Source organism: Giraffa tippelskirchi, chromosome 3 (assembly GCF_054371585.1).
Source record: "Giraffa tippelskirchi isolate mGirTip1 chromosome 3, T2T-mGirTip1v1.2.pri, whole genome shotgun sequence".
NCBI classification, from domain to species: domain Eukaryota; kingdom Metazoa; phylum Chordata; class Mammalia; order Artiodactyla; family Giraffidae; genus Giraffa; species Giraffa tippelskirchi.
In genome coordinates this window covers 105,009,701-105,024,489 of record NC_137277.1, presented here as the reverse complement: position 1 = coordinate 105,024,489, position 14,789 = coordinate 105,009,701, and the positions used below count along the sequence as shown (strand labels likewise).

Below are 14,789 nucleotides of genomic sequence, written 5' to 3'. Positions count from 1 at the left end.
AATAATTGGACAGTGTTGTATAATAATGATATATCCCTAAGGAAATCCATGCAGAGAATGTTACCTTCTCTATCTAAAAGTATCCTGATACTTAGAAGTTTATGATTCCCAGAAATTGAAAGGGAACATTACCTTTAAAAACTACTTGTCCTGAATCTTTGGCAGATGCTTGCCTTTCAAGGTTAAAATCTGGGGCTTTGCTGCGATAGCATTCCAAGCTACAGCTTTGTCAAGCAAAGAGTGTGTTCTGAGTTTTGATATAAGCCTAAAAGTTTTTAAGTGAATGGTCTTTTGAGAAGGAAAATTAATCTTTTTGGAGTCAAATTGAAATAAGAAATGGACGAGAAATAATCTCATTCACTTATTCTCAGGAACTATAATAATAGAGAAGAATTGGATTATTACTTACCGAAGCCCTTGAAATGACTTGAAATATCCTTGAAAGGAGCCAAGTACTGTTAGAACACATTGGCTATGCATTATGAGCAGGCAGCTGTTGTGACGTTTTGAAGGTTGTGGTGATAAGATTCCAGAGGCACTGATGGTTGTGAGCTGGATAGATTGATAGGTGTTAATCCATGAAACTGTATTGTAGGCTCACTCTTTGCAGGTAATTTATTTTAGTGAAACTGCCTATTAGGATAGAAAATTACTTTTCATCCTGAGTGTGAGGTCATAGAAGTTCTCAAAGATGCTTCCTTGGTTCACTGTATCTCAATGGGGAGATGAGAATAGGCGTGCGATTACAGGTGGCAAGTATACGTCACCAAGGAGAAGAGGAGGATATCTGTAGAAAGAGGAAGGAGCTGAAGGATGTGAGGTGAGCATCTTCTTTCCTGGACTTCTTTATGAAATGGTGCTGGCTGGGCCAGGCCGGCAGAGGAAATAGAACGGCTCAGGCTGGGTCTTAAGGGTGTGCAACACCTATGGTGTATGTGTAACAAGGTACCCTATGATTAATTCATTGTTGTTATTGCTGTTTAGTTGCTAAGTCTTGTCCAAATCTTTTGCAACCCCCATGGACAGCAACCTGCCAGGCTCCTCTGTCCATGGGATTTTCCAGGCAAGAGTACAAGAATGACAAGAGGGTTGCCACTTCCTTCTCCAGGGGATCTTTTTGACCCAGGGATCGAACCAGTGTCTCCTGCATTGATAGGCAGATTCTTTACCATTGAGCCACCAATGAAGCCCTTAATTCATTCTTAGATGGTGCTTCTTGGAAATTCATGAGATCATTATAATTTTGATATGTGTTAAGCAGTGTATTCAGCAAGTTAAAAGTGTTAACTTCTTAACAGAATTTTTTTATTATTATTATTATTATTGCTCTTGACCATTGAACCTTCCATTTTCCAGATGGGGAAACTGAGAGTCAAGCAATTAAATATCTTGCTAAAGTCCACACAATTGAAAAGCATTGAGGTTTGAACCTGGAGATGTCCAAATCTAAAGCTGTTAACCAAACCAGCAGTTTAAAAATTTTTTGATTTCAAGACTCCTTTACTCCCTTAAATTATTTTAAAACCCAGTAAGTCTTTATTTCTGTGGATTTTATCTATTAGGGCTTCCCTAGTGGCTCAGACAGTAAAGAATCTGCCTGCAGTGCAGGAGACCCAGGTTTGATCCCTGGATTGGGAAGATCCTCTGGAGTGGGAAATGACAACTCATTCCAGTATTCTTGCTTGAAGAATTCCATGAACAGAGGAGCCTGGAGGGCTACAGTCCATAGGGTTGCAAAAGAGTCAGACAGGACTGAGTGACTAACACACTATCTATTAATGTTACTATATTGGAAATTTGAACTGGTAAGTTTTAGATATGCTTATTTTAAATAATTTATTACCTCATAATAAATATTAGTTGTAGATATATAAATATAAAGTAATAAACATCATACAGCATTAATAGCATGAAAATAATTATTTTCCAAAGTAAAAAAAAATTAGTGACAAGAGTGGCTTTGTTGTGCATGTTTACAAATCTCTTTAATGTTTCACTAATAGAAGACAGCTGGATTCTCATACCTTTGTCTGCATTCAAGTTGTTGTGATTTGTTTTGATTTATGTATATAAAGAAAACCTGGCCTTAAATAGATATGTACTTGAAAAAGTTTTTAAAGTAACCTTTTCAGATAATTGGGCTTCCCTGTGGCTCAGCTGGTAAAGAATCCGCCTGCATTGCGGGAGACCTGGGTTCAATCCCTGGGTTGGGAAGCTCCCCTGGAGAAGGAAAGGCTACCCACTCCAGTATTCGGTCCTGGAGAATTCCATGAACTGTATAGTCCATGGGGTCGCAAAGAGTCGGATTCGACTAAGCGACTTTCACTTCACTTCATTTCACTTTCAGGTAATTGTGGCCAGAAATCACCAAAATTCCAAAGTGGTGATTTCTTAAAGTTAGTTGCAATGTGGAATCTGAAAGCATATCAGTGAGTTTTTGTACTCTTCTTATACTAAAATCTGTTGTGCTGTCTTGCACTCTGAATGGGGATTTTTACCCATGCACCATTTTGAAACATCATGAAAAAATCATTTAAAAAATGTTTCACTGAATTATCCTGATCTTTCAAACATAAACACACTTTATTCTACAATATGAAAATAATCACGTTTGTTAATAATCACCAGTCTCATCAGAATATAAGCATTGGGAAGCTCTCAAACTCATGGTGGTGAATACCAGTGTTCCAAAAGTCCAATTTTTGTTTGTAAGCTCAAATTTTATTGACAAAAAATATTCTCAGTTCTTTTCCTCGAAATGGCAGGCTCACTTCCTTTACTTTTGAGAATATCTGATGGATTCTCAAGGTAGAATAACCATAATGTGTCTGTCATTTGACATTCCACGTAAACAGTGCCTGGATCAGCTTGCAGCTCTAACAATTGTATCCATGCTTTCCCTCAAGATCGTGTAGTTCTTGGGCATGCAGCAGAAATGCTCTGTGGGCTTCCCATTTTGTCACACAGAATTAAAAAGATGTATCCTCAAGGAGCAAGCTTCAATAAAATCAGGAATTTTAGTGCTTCACTAAGAACAGTTTTAAGTGAAGTTCACTTTTTTCCCCCTTTCAAGCGCTTGGGGTGAAGAAAACAATCAATAGGTGTATTCACTGGTGGTAGATTGCAGTCACATTTCTTTTGTACCATCAGTGCAAGTCAGAACAATGACAATAGCAACTACTTAATGTTTGTATGAAAATAGGTTTAACTTCACAGACCCCTGAGAGGGTTTCAGGGACCCTTGCTGGTCCGTGGGTTACGTCAGAGAAACAGTTTGAGATGCTGTCTTGCCGAATAGACGTGGTCGCTGATGATGAATCTGGGTGATACTTAACCTTCTTTCTCTCCCTTGTGATTTTTTTTTTCCCATGATTTGTCAGCAACTGCAGTTCCTTTCAGATGCCTGTTGCATCTCTCTAAAGGAGAGTGGCAGAACAAATTTACCATTTGTTCCTTCATCTTGTGTGTCTTGCATCTGCTTCATTTGATCTTAAACATTTAAAGCCAATAATGTCCTTTGAGACTTTATTTTCTAGATGAGAACAATTAGGTTCTAAGATTTGGGAGGGAATCAGAGGGAAGTCAACAGCAATCTGGAAACAAAGCTTTGACCTGACTAGAGTAAAACAGTAACTATTGGCACCCGCATTTAGAGCCCTTCCTTGAATAAGTTTTTTTCCAGAGCTATTTCTCATTATCACTGTCCCTTCCAGCTCCCCGGCAGCCGATTTGGAATTTGCCTAAATTCAAATTTACAACATATGGTATTTACATCGAATCTGTGAGGTACTCAGTAATGAGGCATGCTGTCAGAATCAGAAACAATTCTACTTTCCAAGACCTGTAATCACCCAATTTGAAATTCTCCATGTTGGCAATATATTAAAGAGTGTGCAGCATGCACAGAGGTGAAAATGGAAATTTACTACAGGAATCCTCAGTTTATGATATGTCATAATCATGTACCTAATAATGCCCTTAGAGATGCTGTTTTTGAAAGTTGCCTTTTTTCCATCTCTACCTGTTTGATTTCCATAGTCTTTCATTTCCGCAGAAGTTCACTCTTACCTCTGTTCCCTCCGATGCAGAATATGATTGTTGTTTTCTTATAGCCCAGAGCCTTTTTGCTGAGATGAGTATACAAACCTGATACCGCTTGACAAAAGGGGTAAGGTAGTGAGCTGTGATGGAGTTATATCTTATTCTTTCCTAAATCATCTGCAGAGGTCCAAGCCAAATTGAAGACCCAAGGAAGATCTCACAGCTTAGAAAAAGAGGTTAAAAATGAAATTAAACCTTTCAGAGGCAGGACATGTTATACTTTCACCTATTTTTAGGAACTGAGCAGTGGCTCCTGCCTTTCACTTTGAAATTTATTTTTAAGGTCCTTTCACTCAAAGTCAGCAAGAACAAGCAGGGGTATTGAGAAGGGCTTTGAAATAAAAGGTGATTAATAGGCTTTATAGTTGCATCAAAATATATGCATATTAGTACTTTGAGTCAAGAGGATTGAGCTCTGGCTGTACTTGGCTATTTCCTACCATTTCTTCCTTCCTTCCTTTAAAAAAAAAAATCTGTGAGTCATTTTGCCTCTTCTCCAGTTTGTGGCTGAACTAAGTGAGGTAAAAGGTGCTAGTGGTTGAGATGAGACAATGGCAGGTCCTTAGGGTGTCCTGGACCATTTATGTGTTTTAGAGGCAATGTCTGGAAAATCAACAAGAAGAAACTATAATGACTATTCTTCTCAACTCCTAAATTAGAGTGTTCTTATGGGGCTAGTCCGTGGGGTCGCAAAGAGTCGGACACGACTTAGCAACTGAACGACAACAACAAATATGGGCCACTGAGAGTGAAATATGGGCCACATAGACTACGTGAAATCAAGATCGCTCTGAAAAATCTGGACTCTGATTTTCTTTCAAATTAAAAAGATGACCGTCCCTCCTCCGCCCAGCTCGGGGGCTTTCTGCTGTGCCCCCACTGCGGAGGGCTAGTTTAAATCATGCCCTCCGACCCCATAGACCCAACCAATGGAAAGGCCATAGAGAGGCCAAAGGGCTTGAATTTCAAGAGCAAAGCTAGTCATCCAATTCAATAGTGAGTTCCAACCTTTCTTTAGTCTAACCAGTTTTAAAAGGAAAAAAATATTTTTTTTCTATTTCTAAGCTTTAAGGATGTGCACTTAAAAATGCCTCATGTCTTCTGAGGCCTAGCCCCACATAGGGAGTAATTTAAAATAAATGAAAATAAGGATCTGGAAGCAAACATTGAGATTGTGTATGAGGTGGTGGTGTGAAGGGAACTCCAGCCTCTCCGAGTGGCCAGCCCCTTAGTTCTGGTTGGCTCTCATAACAAAGCCACTTCATGAGACCCAACAGGTCATGTTTTCTTTGCCAGTGTTTCCCCTCTAGATCTTTTTGTACATGGCTGTGTTAAGTGCATACATTTTGTGATGGCCTGCCTGGGCACTGGAGGAAGGATGACGCAAGCTGTCTACATTTTCCACCTTACCATTTTCTGGTCCTACCTGCAGACCTGAGGTTACATTATGCAGGTGATGATAGGACCAGAGGAAAGGATGTGGTTGAGGATGAAACAACAAGATCCCCCTAAAAACAAAATTTTAAAGGCATTCTGAGTCCAACAAATTGTTTTGTTTTTTTTTTTTCCTTTAAGACAAAAACCTTAAGGGACTGCTGATCCTTTCAGACACACAGTAGAATTGTCTGACCGTTGTTCTTATAGCTTCAAGACTGGTTTCCATAGGAGTCGTAGTGTCCATGACTGGTGGACCTTATGGCTCAGTGTTCATGGAGGGAAGCAGACATTTTGAAATGCTTTTGGCACAAATACCCCAAGATTCATTTCTGTGGTAGTATAGCAGACACATTTACTTACTATTTGTTGGAATTTCCAACGCTGTACAGGCTTGATGGGATACCACATGTTCTTTGAAGGTGGATATCCTGGAGGAGATCTGAGACATAGGGTAACAGGTGTTTATCCTCAGTATCTGACCACTCTGCTTCATCTTCTGTGATTTATTATGAAGACCAAATAAAAATGTGTACACATTCTCGGAGAACTGCATTCAAATCCACCACTCAAATGCAAACTGATATTATTTTTAAATGGTTTTAAACAACATGTTTGTCACACATCTCAGGTCAGTTGGTGTGTGTTGCCTGCGACTTTTTAAAAGGTTTTAACATTCATGGAAAAAACTTAGCAATCATTATCCCTATGGAATTTCCAGAAGCCCATAAACACTGGTCTCTCATTGGCTAGTCGAGTGTATACTACAGCATCGTGTGCCAAGAAGGAGTTGAATATGGATTTGGAATCAGGCCTGGATTTCAGTGGTTATGTCGTCATGTTCCCAGTCTGCCTGATTCCCCATGCAGTCTTGGCTCCCTAAACAAGCAGTCTGTCGATCAGTTGTGGTGGAAAAAGAACAGCAGCAAGTTCCTCATTTAGAAAGTTTCTTACCTGTTATCCTCATTCTGCTAAGCAGTGAAATACACAGAAGGCACTCATACACTTCTTGCCCCCAGTCACTCACACGGAAGTGGTGTGGTTTTCTTAGTGGCCATATTTGAAAGCTCCTTTCTTATGTGAGATAGTCTAGGCTTAACGCTGTAGTTCCTTTCAGGCAACAGATGTTTCTGATGGAAAAACAAGTTTTCACTGTGTCCTTTTCATGGTAGTGTGTGCTAAGTCACTCAGCCGTGTTCAGCTCTTTGCAACCCTATGAACTGTAGCCCAAGAGGCTCCTCTGTCCATAGGATTTTCAAAGCAAGAATACTGGAGTGGGTTGCCATTTCCTCCTCTAGGGAGTCTTCCCAACCCAGGGATTGAACCCTCATCTCCTGCATTGGCAGGCAGATTCTTTACCATTGAGCCACCTGGGAAAGCCCTTTTGTGGTAGAGCATATGATAATCTGTGCCAATGTTTTTTTGTTTTTTTTTTCTCAAAACAGATGGGTCAGAGAGTTTCTGAATGAAGAAAACAAAGGTCTCGATGTTCTGGTAGAATATCTATCATTTGCACAGTACGCAGTAACGTAAGTAAAACCTGGCTTGCTTCCTTTTAAATTTTATGTGGTCACAGAAGATGCAGCTCAGTGGTAAAATTAGATACCACACTGAGGGAGAAAACCCAGAAGCAGATGTGGTAAGGCTTAAGGAGGTTTGTTTCTGTTCAAGTAACTAAAAGCAAATCATATAATTGTTGGTAGAAATGCTTTTACGGCAAAAATAAAACAGGAGTAAGATCACCCTTAGAGGAGTCCTTATTTCAAAAGAAGTGCTTTCTTTAGTGCTCAGGTTTCGTATGTTCATATGGGAGAATACTCTAGCAATTATTGGAAGAAGTATATGATATATTATTGAGTGAATAAAGCAAGGTACAGAAGAATGACTCCTTTTTTATTTAAAAAATAACTTGTATGTGTATATTTGTATGTGCTAGTGAATACAGAGAAAATGCAGAAATAGATACTAAACATAGTGGGAGTGGAGGAAATGGGGTAAGCAAGAGGTTTTCCTTTTTAAATTTATACATATTTGTATTGTTTTGACTTTTCCTTTATAGGGGGTAAAAGGAAAAAATGGGGAAGAGCAGAAAAAATTGTACTTATTTCACCTTGCTTTTGTTGATTCACAGTTTTCTCATTTGCTAGGCTTCTGGAAAGATTTACAATAGGAATGAAAAGTGTATGTTTGAATGATGCATTCTCTTCTCCACTTTCCCTCTTTAATCAAAAACTATTCCAATATCCACAGATGGACACTCACACACACACGTTAAGGAAATAATATGGTATTATTTTTAATTTTATTGGAAGGCATTTTGGCCTAGATGGTGCTTTTTTTCTTCTCAACTCTTCTTTTTAAAGCAGGAACTTGTTTTTTCTATTGCTCTACTTTAAGATGTAACCACGTGTTATCTTATAATCCTCATCACTTCCTTGAGAATTGGTGAAGAGAAAGCTGTAATTATTCCTACCTTGTTGCTGCAGAAACTAAAGTGTTAACTGAAACTGGCTTGATGAGTTTCAGTTTTGATAGCCTTGTATATGATATGGACTATAATAAGAAAATTCAACAGATAAGTTCTTATCTTCATGAGAAATTGTCCTTTGAAATATAATGCTATTGTTTATAGCATACTCTTCCAAAGGTTGTTTCTTATCTACCTCTATTACATCGAAAACTGCTAATCTCCCTTACACTTCATATTATATGGCAAAATGGAATAGAAGTATTATCCGGTTGCATATTTTAAAATCTGGAAGAATATTTAATAAGGAACTAAGGAAGGACTAAGAAACTTCAGGAATAATGGAAAAGAATTGCGTACTATTTGTAATATGTTTGCTGTAATCAGTCTTTTACCCCATCACATCAGAGCTTATAAACCAGCTTTCCCAAATGCATCTACACTTAAGACCAGTGGGAAAAGGTCGTGCTCCTCCGAGGGAATTTTTCTAATTTGAAGCCCAAGAGCAAAGACAACAGCAACAAAAAAATAAGAACTCAGAGTTTTTGGTTCCTAATCTTCTACTTCTTTTTATTTTAGAATTAACTTTACAGTCTTTGCTTATTAGTTTTGTTTTTGCTTCAATTAGAAAATTATATGTAGGTAAGTAATTTATGTTATATCCTTTCGTGAAACAGTAGACTCACGCAGCCTCCCTAAAACAGGAGCATTCACCAAGTTGCACGTTTCTTTTTTCTGCTTGGTGAGGGGGTGGGGGGATGAGCTGAGAGGAGCATAATGCTGCTGAATGGCTGAACATATGGGGCTGCAGAGTGACTTAGCAGGAGTCTTAATGACATGGGTGATCTTAGGATGCCCCTAGGCTTACCTTCTCTGATGTCAATTATAGGCTTCTATTTTTAATACTTACGGATCTGTTTGATTACTCAATTCCACCTCTTTTCTGTTCACTGGTTTCTGGATCCTAAGGAACAACAGAACTGTTAGACCCATTCAATGACTTTGTGCATCCATCTCTGTTATCTGGATTAGGATTTAATGATGGAGAGCATCACTTAGTTTACAGATGGTCGTTCTAAGCAGATATTTTCTTTTGGCAGTCACGCTTGTATAAAAAGTCATACTTGCTATTTCCAGTATGTGTTGTTGATGTTTCTTCCATGATAGCCTCCAAAATCTTACAGATGATACTGATTATAGCTGCATTCTGTTTATTTTCTACCTGATCAGGTGTTGCTTGGTGGAACTATGGGTAGAAACCATTGATAAAATATATTTTTGAGAAAGTACACCTACTAACTTTGGCAGGGGAAAAACGCATAGAACACAGAGGCCTGTGTGTTAAAAATTTGTTCTTACAATTATACAAGGATGAGCAATTTAACTAGCTATTTATTCTAACATGGTTAACATGAGTAATAACCTCAAAAAATGCCAGAGAAACAACAGCCCTACTTTAAAGAGCACCGCACTGGGAAGAGATTCCAAAATCAAAGCAAATTCATAACTTTGCAAGTAATGTATCACATATGGTTGGAAAAGCACATTTGCCAACACACTAGGAGAAAATGCTCGGTGAAAATTGATGGGTAGGAATAAATTAGTATAAGCCTAACATATTGACTCGTTAAAGCAAAAGGTAGACAGCTCTAAGATCTTTTTTCCCTATCCCACCAGAGCTCGTTAGTAATCAGTAAGTCAGCAAGCCTTATAATAAGATGCAAATAACACATTCCTAGTTGTCATTCTGTATTTTTGAAGCTAACACACAGTCCATGGAAATTCATTTGTATTCCATTATCAGTTTTCTTTGTTTGCAGAAACTACCCATATTAAGGTGCAGATGTGTAATTGGAAGGAGCAAGTTTTGCACATCCGTGTGTTTGTGTGAATCTGAATTAAGTCTTGAGTGGCATTTCTCTTTGTTTTAGTTTTGACTTTGAAAGTGTGGAGAGCACTGTGGAGAGCTCGGTGGACAAATCAAAGCCCTGGAGTCGGTCCATTGAGGACCTGCACAGAGGAAGCAACCTGCCTTCCCCCGTGGGCAACAGTGTATCCCGCTCGGGAAGACATTCTGCCCTGCGGTGAGTGCCTGGATTCAGGAACAGGCGGGTTTGGTAGGATACGTTGGGACAGCTTCTGTTGAGGATCCTGGTCTGAGTATGTATCACTCGTGTCTTGTCCCATAGCACTTGTGTTGTCAACAATTCCAAATGCAGATTCCTATGGGAGTTCATGGGATCATCTGTTGGGCAATACTCAATGCCTTTAAGTAACTCGCTGCAAATACTACTCCTTCATTCAGCACAGAAAGAAAATTCTGCTTCCAAATGACATAGCAGAGCAGTCTCTATAGACAGATAAGTTCCTGAAACCAAGGAGATGCTAACATCCTGGGCTCTGTTTCCTGGGTAGAGTCAGCACATTGAGATCTGAGAATCTCCGGAACTCCTTGTTGTTATTTAAACCCTACTCCTCTCCTGTCTTATTCCTCTGGTAACTCATCTGTGTCTTCTCTGGGTTGTGTTCTTAGTCATGGGTGCAGTGATTATTTTTATTAAAGAGATGCCTTTAAGCACTGTTCCTTTTTTGGGTGTGCTCTCCATTTTCAACCTTCTGTTTCCTCCTACAGATTCCTTCTCCTGTCGTTTTTGGTTGAAATACCACCATGCTGAGGGAGGATGGGGGGTGAACACCTGTATTACTGCTGAGTGTAATATCACTGAAATTGTTCATTCACTCATACCTACTGTAGAGCTTGGTGGGTTTTTGTCATGGAAAGTTAAAGTCTTTATAAATTCAGTTCTGCTCAGGATTTGATGTTTGAATATTATGCTTCTTATCAGCCATGCAGATTTTCCTTGTTTGGAAATGCCAAAAATGTTAACCGCTTTGGAATGCTTCAATAATAATAATGAAGAATTGTGTGTCAGTTCATCTCACAATTTTTGCGACAGGTCAAGGGCTATAGGAGCCTGGTGGGCTGCTGTCCGTGGGGTTGCAAAGAGTCAGACATGACTGAGCGACTAAGCATAGCACACGTACTAGTTTCCCAGGTGGTAAAGAATCTGCTTGCCGATGCAGGAGATGCAGTTTCAATCCCTGGGTTGGAAAGATCCCCTGGAGTAGGAAATGGCAACCTACTCCAGTATTCTTGCCCGGGAAATCCCATGGATAGTCTAGCCTGGTGGACTATATATAGTCCATGGAGTTGCAAAGAGTTGGACACAACTGAGTGCATGCATGCGCACACAGGACTATATAAGGGCTATAAATAACCTGCTAGTCTACATCAGCTTAACATATAGACAGAGCATTATGTGGGCTGATTGGAAGTTGAAGGAGGGCCAGTTGTGCCTGATGAACTCTCTAATCACTTTGTAACCCAAACAGAAAGTCTTACCATTGATATAGCTATAGTGATGTGTAAGGAATTTAATTGACAAAAGTACATTTTTAATTTGCTTTTTCATCGTTTCTTACCTGGAAAGTATCATATACTGGCCAGCTACCACCTTAACAAGAAGTTATTTATTTTTAACTGCAGGATAGTTGCTTTACGATATTATGTTGGTTTCTGCCATACATTAACATAAATCAGCCATTGGCATACATATGTCCCCTCCCTCTAAATCCTCCATCCCATAGAATTCATTTTAAACTGAAAAAAAAAAAAAAAGACCCAAAGTATATAGAGAGATATGATGGAAATACTGTTTTGAGAAACTTGGGAACCATTATGACATTTCTGGTTGGCAGGTGTGTTGACCAACTAAGAAACCAGCATTGTGTTCTTTTTTTGTTTAAACAACTTCAGGCGCAGGGATGGAACATTTGAAATTCCTTTGACTCCTTCTTGGGCTCTCAAAAAAAAAAAACAATATAACAATAACTTTCATGACACTTGTTGACTTGAAGCTTCGATTTTTGTTTTTAAACAATGTGTGTCAGTATATTCCAGGTCTAATGGATTCTAATTCTGTATTTGGTCATTTGATAGTATCTCTAACTTGTAAAAATAGCAACCAGAGGTACAGGCATATGGAACGTGTTTTCACATACCCAAAGATTGTTGGGCTGCCCTGATAGCTCAGTTGGTAAAGAACCCGCCTGCAATGCAGAAGACCCCAGTTCGATTCCTGGGTCAGGAAGATCCCCTGGAGAAAGGGATAGGCTACCCACTCCAGTATTCTTGGGCTTCCCTTGTGGCTCAGCTGGTAAAGAATCTGCATGCAATGCAGGAGCCCTGGGTTTGATCCCTGGGTTGAGAAGATCCCCAGGAGAAGAGAAAGGCTACCCACTCCAGTATTCTGGCCTGGAGAATTCCATGGACTGTGTATAGTCCAAGAGGTCGCAAAGAGTCGGACACAACTGAGCCATTTTCAAAGATTGTTTATATATATATGTTTTTTTTTTTCTCTCTCTTCCTCCTCCTTCCTCTCTCCCCTTTCTTTTTTCTTCTTCCTCTACTTTTTGACTTTCTTTTTGTTGGTCTTCTTTTTTCATTCTTCCACATCATTTCTGATCATCATCTCCTCGTTTCTCTTGTCCTTTCTCGTCCTCCTGGCTCCTCTTCCTCCGGTTCTGTTCATCTCTCACATCGCCACCAGATTAGTTTCTCTGCCTGAGTATCTTCATGTTCAAATGCCACCAGAGCTGCTTCTCCCCTTGTTGCCTCTGGAGCAACTTCAGTTTACACACTGATGACAAGGCTTCAAACCGGAACATCTTGTAAGTCATGGGTGACAATGACAATGACACCCAAGAGAGCTTGTAGCGTGTGACAGCAGAGCGTGGTACCTGCTCTCTGTGTTATAGTATGATAGCTGCATGGCTTCATTCCATCACCTTGCACTGGGATAAAGCCCAGTGCCTTTAAACTTTGATCCTTTCTATTATCATATTATGATTCTTCATTTTAAGAGTTTGAGCCTTCAAGCAATACTGCATTTTAACTAATATTACAGGTTGTTTTTTTTTTTTTTTTTTTTAACTGATAAAAAGACACTTAGTTACGTTCTGTAGAGATGATTTATTCTGGTAGCTTTGTTTGATTAGAATATGTCTTCTGTATCCAAATGCAGATTTTAGTTCCCTCATCCCCATCCCCAGATAATAATGTAGATTCAGTCATCTTATCCTATATCACTTGACAAAAGGGTTGGTTAAACTTGGAGGAAGAAATGAGATTTCAAGAAATTTAAAACACTTTATTAAAAAAAAAAAGACAATAAATGTGGCTTGATTGAAGAAAAGGAAAAACGCTCTCCTTTCAAAACAAAATTCTAATGGTGCACTCTCCTTTTCATATTTAGCTTTTTAAAAATATTTAAAATAGATGGTTAAGCATTTTATGACATGACATTCACCTGGAGTTGTATCAACTGGTAGATTCTGTACTATCATAAATTTGTCAGGGTAGCCAGTTGTAGAAATGTTTATTGATGCAATGGAAACCTCTAGTGTGCTGTCTCATAAGCTTAGAGTCTGGTGTGCCTTCAGTTAAGATAGATTTCTGTTACAGATCTAGCTAAATTAAATGATGCCTTGTATACATATGTGGACACTAGATTTTTGAAGACAAAGATTGCATTAATTCAGATGTAAGAGAAAGTAATTTTTAATTTTTAAGAATGTCATGATTAATGCCACTAAACTTAAATAAGCTGACTTCCCTGATGGCTTGGATGGTAAAAGCAGCTGCCTACAATGTGGGAGACCCGGGTTCGATCCCTGGATCAGGAAGATCCCCTGGAGAAGGAAATGGCAACCCACTCGAGTACTCTTGCCTGGAAAATCCCATGGACGGATGGAGGAGCCTAGTAGGCTACAGTCCATGGGGTCGCAAAGAGTTGGATGCAACTGAGCAAAATCACTTTCTTTCTATAGATAATAAATTAGTATTACAAGGTTTAGAAGAAAGTGGTGGAGCATTAGGAATCTGGAAGGAAGATCAGATTTAAACTGGGACTTTGAGTGATGGCCAGAGTTGCTTGTCAGGGTGAGGAAAGGCTGTTGCAGGTAGAGGTAAAATGAACAAGCATGGGATGAGCAAAATCTTACATCAGAGATCAGATCTTTTTGGGATAGAGAGAAGATCCTGCCTCTCTGGGACAGAGGTTCTGTGATCTTTGCAGTGGGGTAGGACTGTCTGATGGAGACTGGGTCACAGGCATACCAAGCTGGGAAAGCCTTGCAGGTCATCCTTACTAACCTTCCCACTTAAAGGAAATCATGATCCCATATTTTCTTTCATATATATTAATTCCTTCTTACATTTCTTTCTGAGATTTCCTAGAACAAATTTTACTGTTTTTCCTGAGATTATTATCTTAATGGACTGGCATTTTGTGAAGTCATCATTACTATTTTTTAGCACTTACATATACTTAGTGGATTTACATGAAGAGTTCAAATTTACATCCTTGTTTACACATTTTTAATGCAGTAACTCCTTTCCTGGCATTGTTTTTCATAGGAGTAATTTTTTTAAATTGCTTAAAAATGAGCACAAAGATATTGGTAGCATTGATTTTTATTGGGGAGAAAAATAGAATTTGCTGAGTGTCCACTGTGTGCCAGGCACTGTCCTAAGAGCCTTCTGTGATTGTTCACTGTTTACAAGGCCTCTATGAGATACATACCTGCTACTATTAGTTAATACTGTCACTCTGAGGAAACCAAGGCCTCTAGTGGTTAAGCAACTTGCCTGGGATCTGAAGTGAGGTGGCCAGACCCCAACTGTCATGTCACATGATCCTGCCTATATATTCACAGAATGATTTTT

The 14,789-nt window shown here is 39.1% G+C and overlaps 1 protein-coding gene across 1 annotated transcript in view; it reads left to right on the top strand.

Moving 5' to 3' along the window:
* Positions 1–14,789, top strand: part of FMNL2 (formin like 2) — a 324,502-nt gene that overhangs the window by 229,284 nt on the left and 80,429 nt on the right. Inside the window, 2 exon segments of the mRNA XM_081577993.1 lie at positions 6,981–7,064; positions 9,934–10,086. Of these exon segments, the coding sequence (XP_081434119.1) occupies positions 6,981–7,064; positions 9,934–10,086 (237 nt within the window).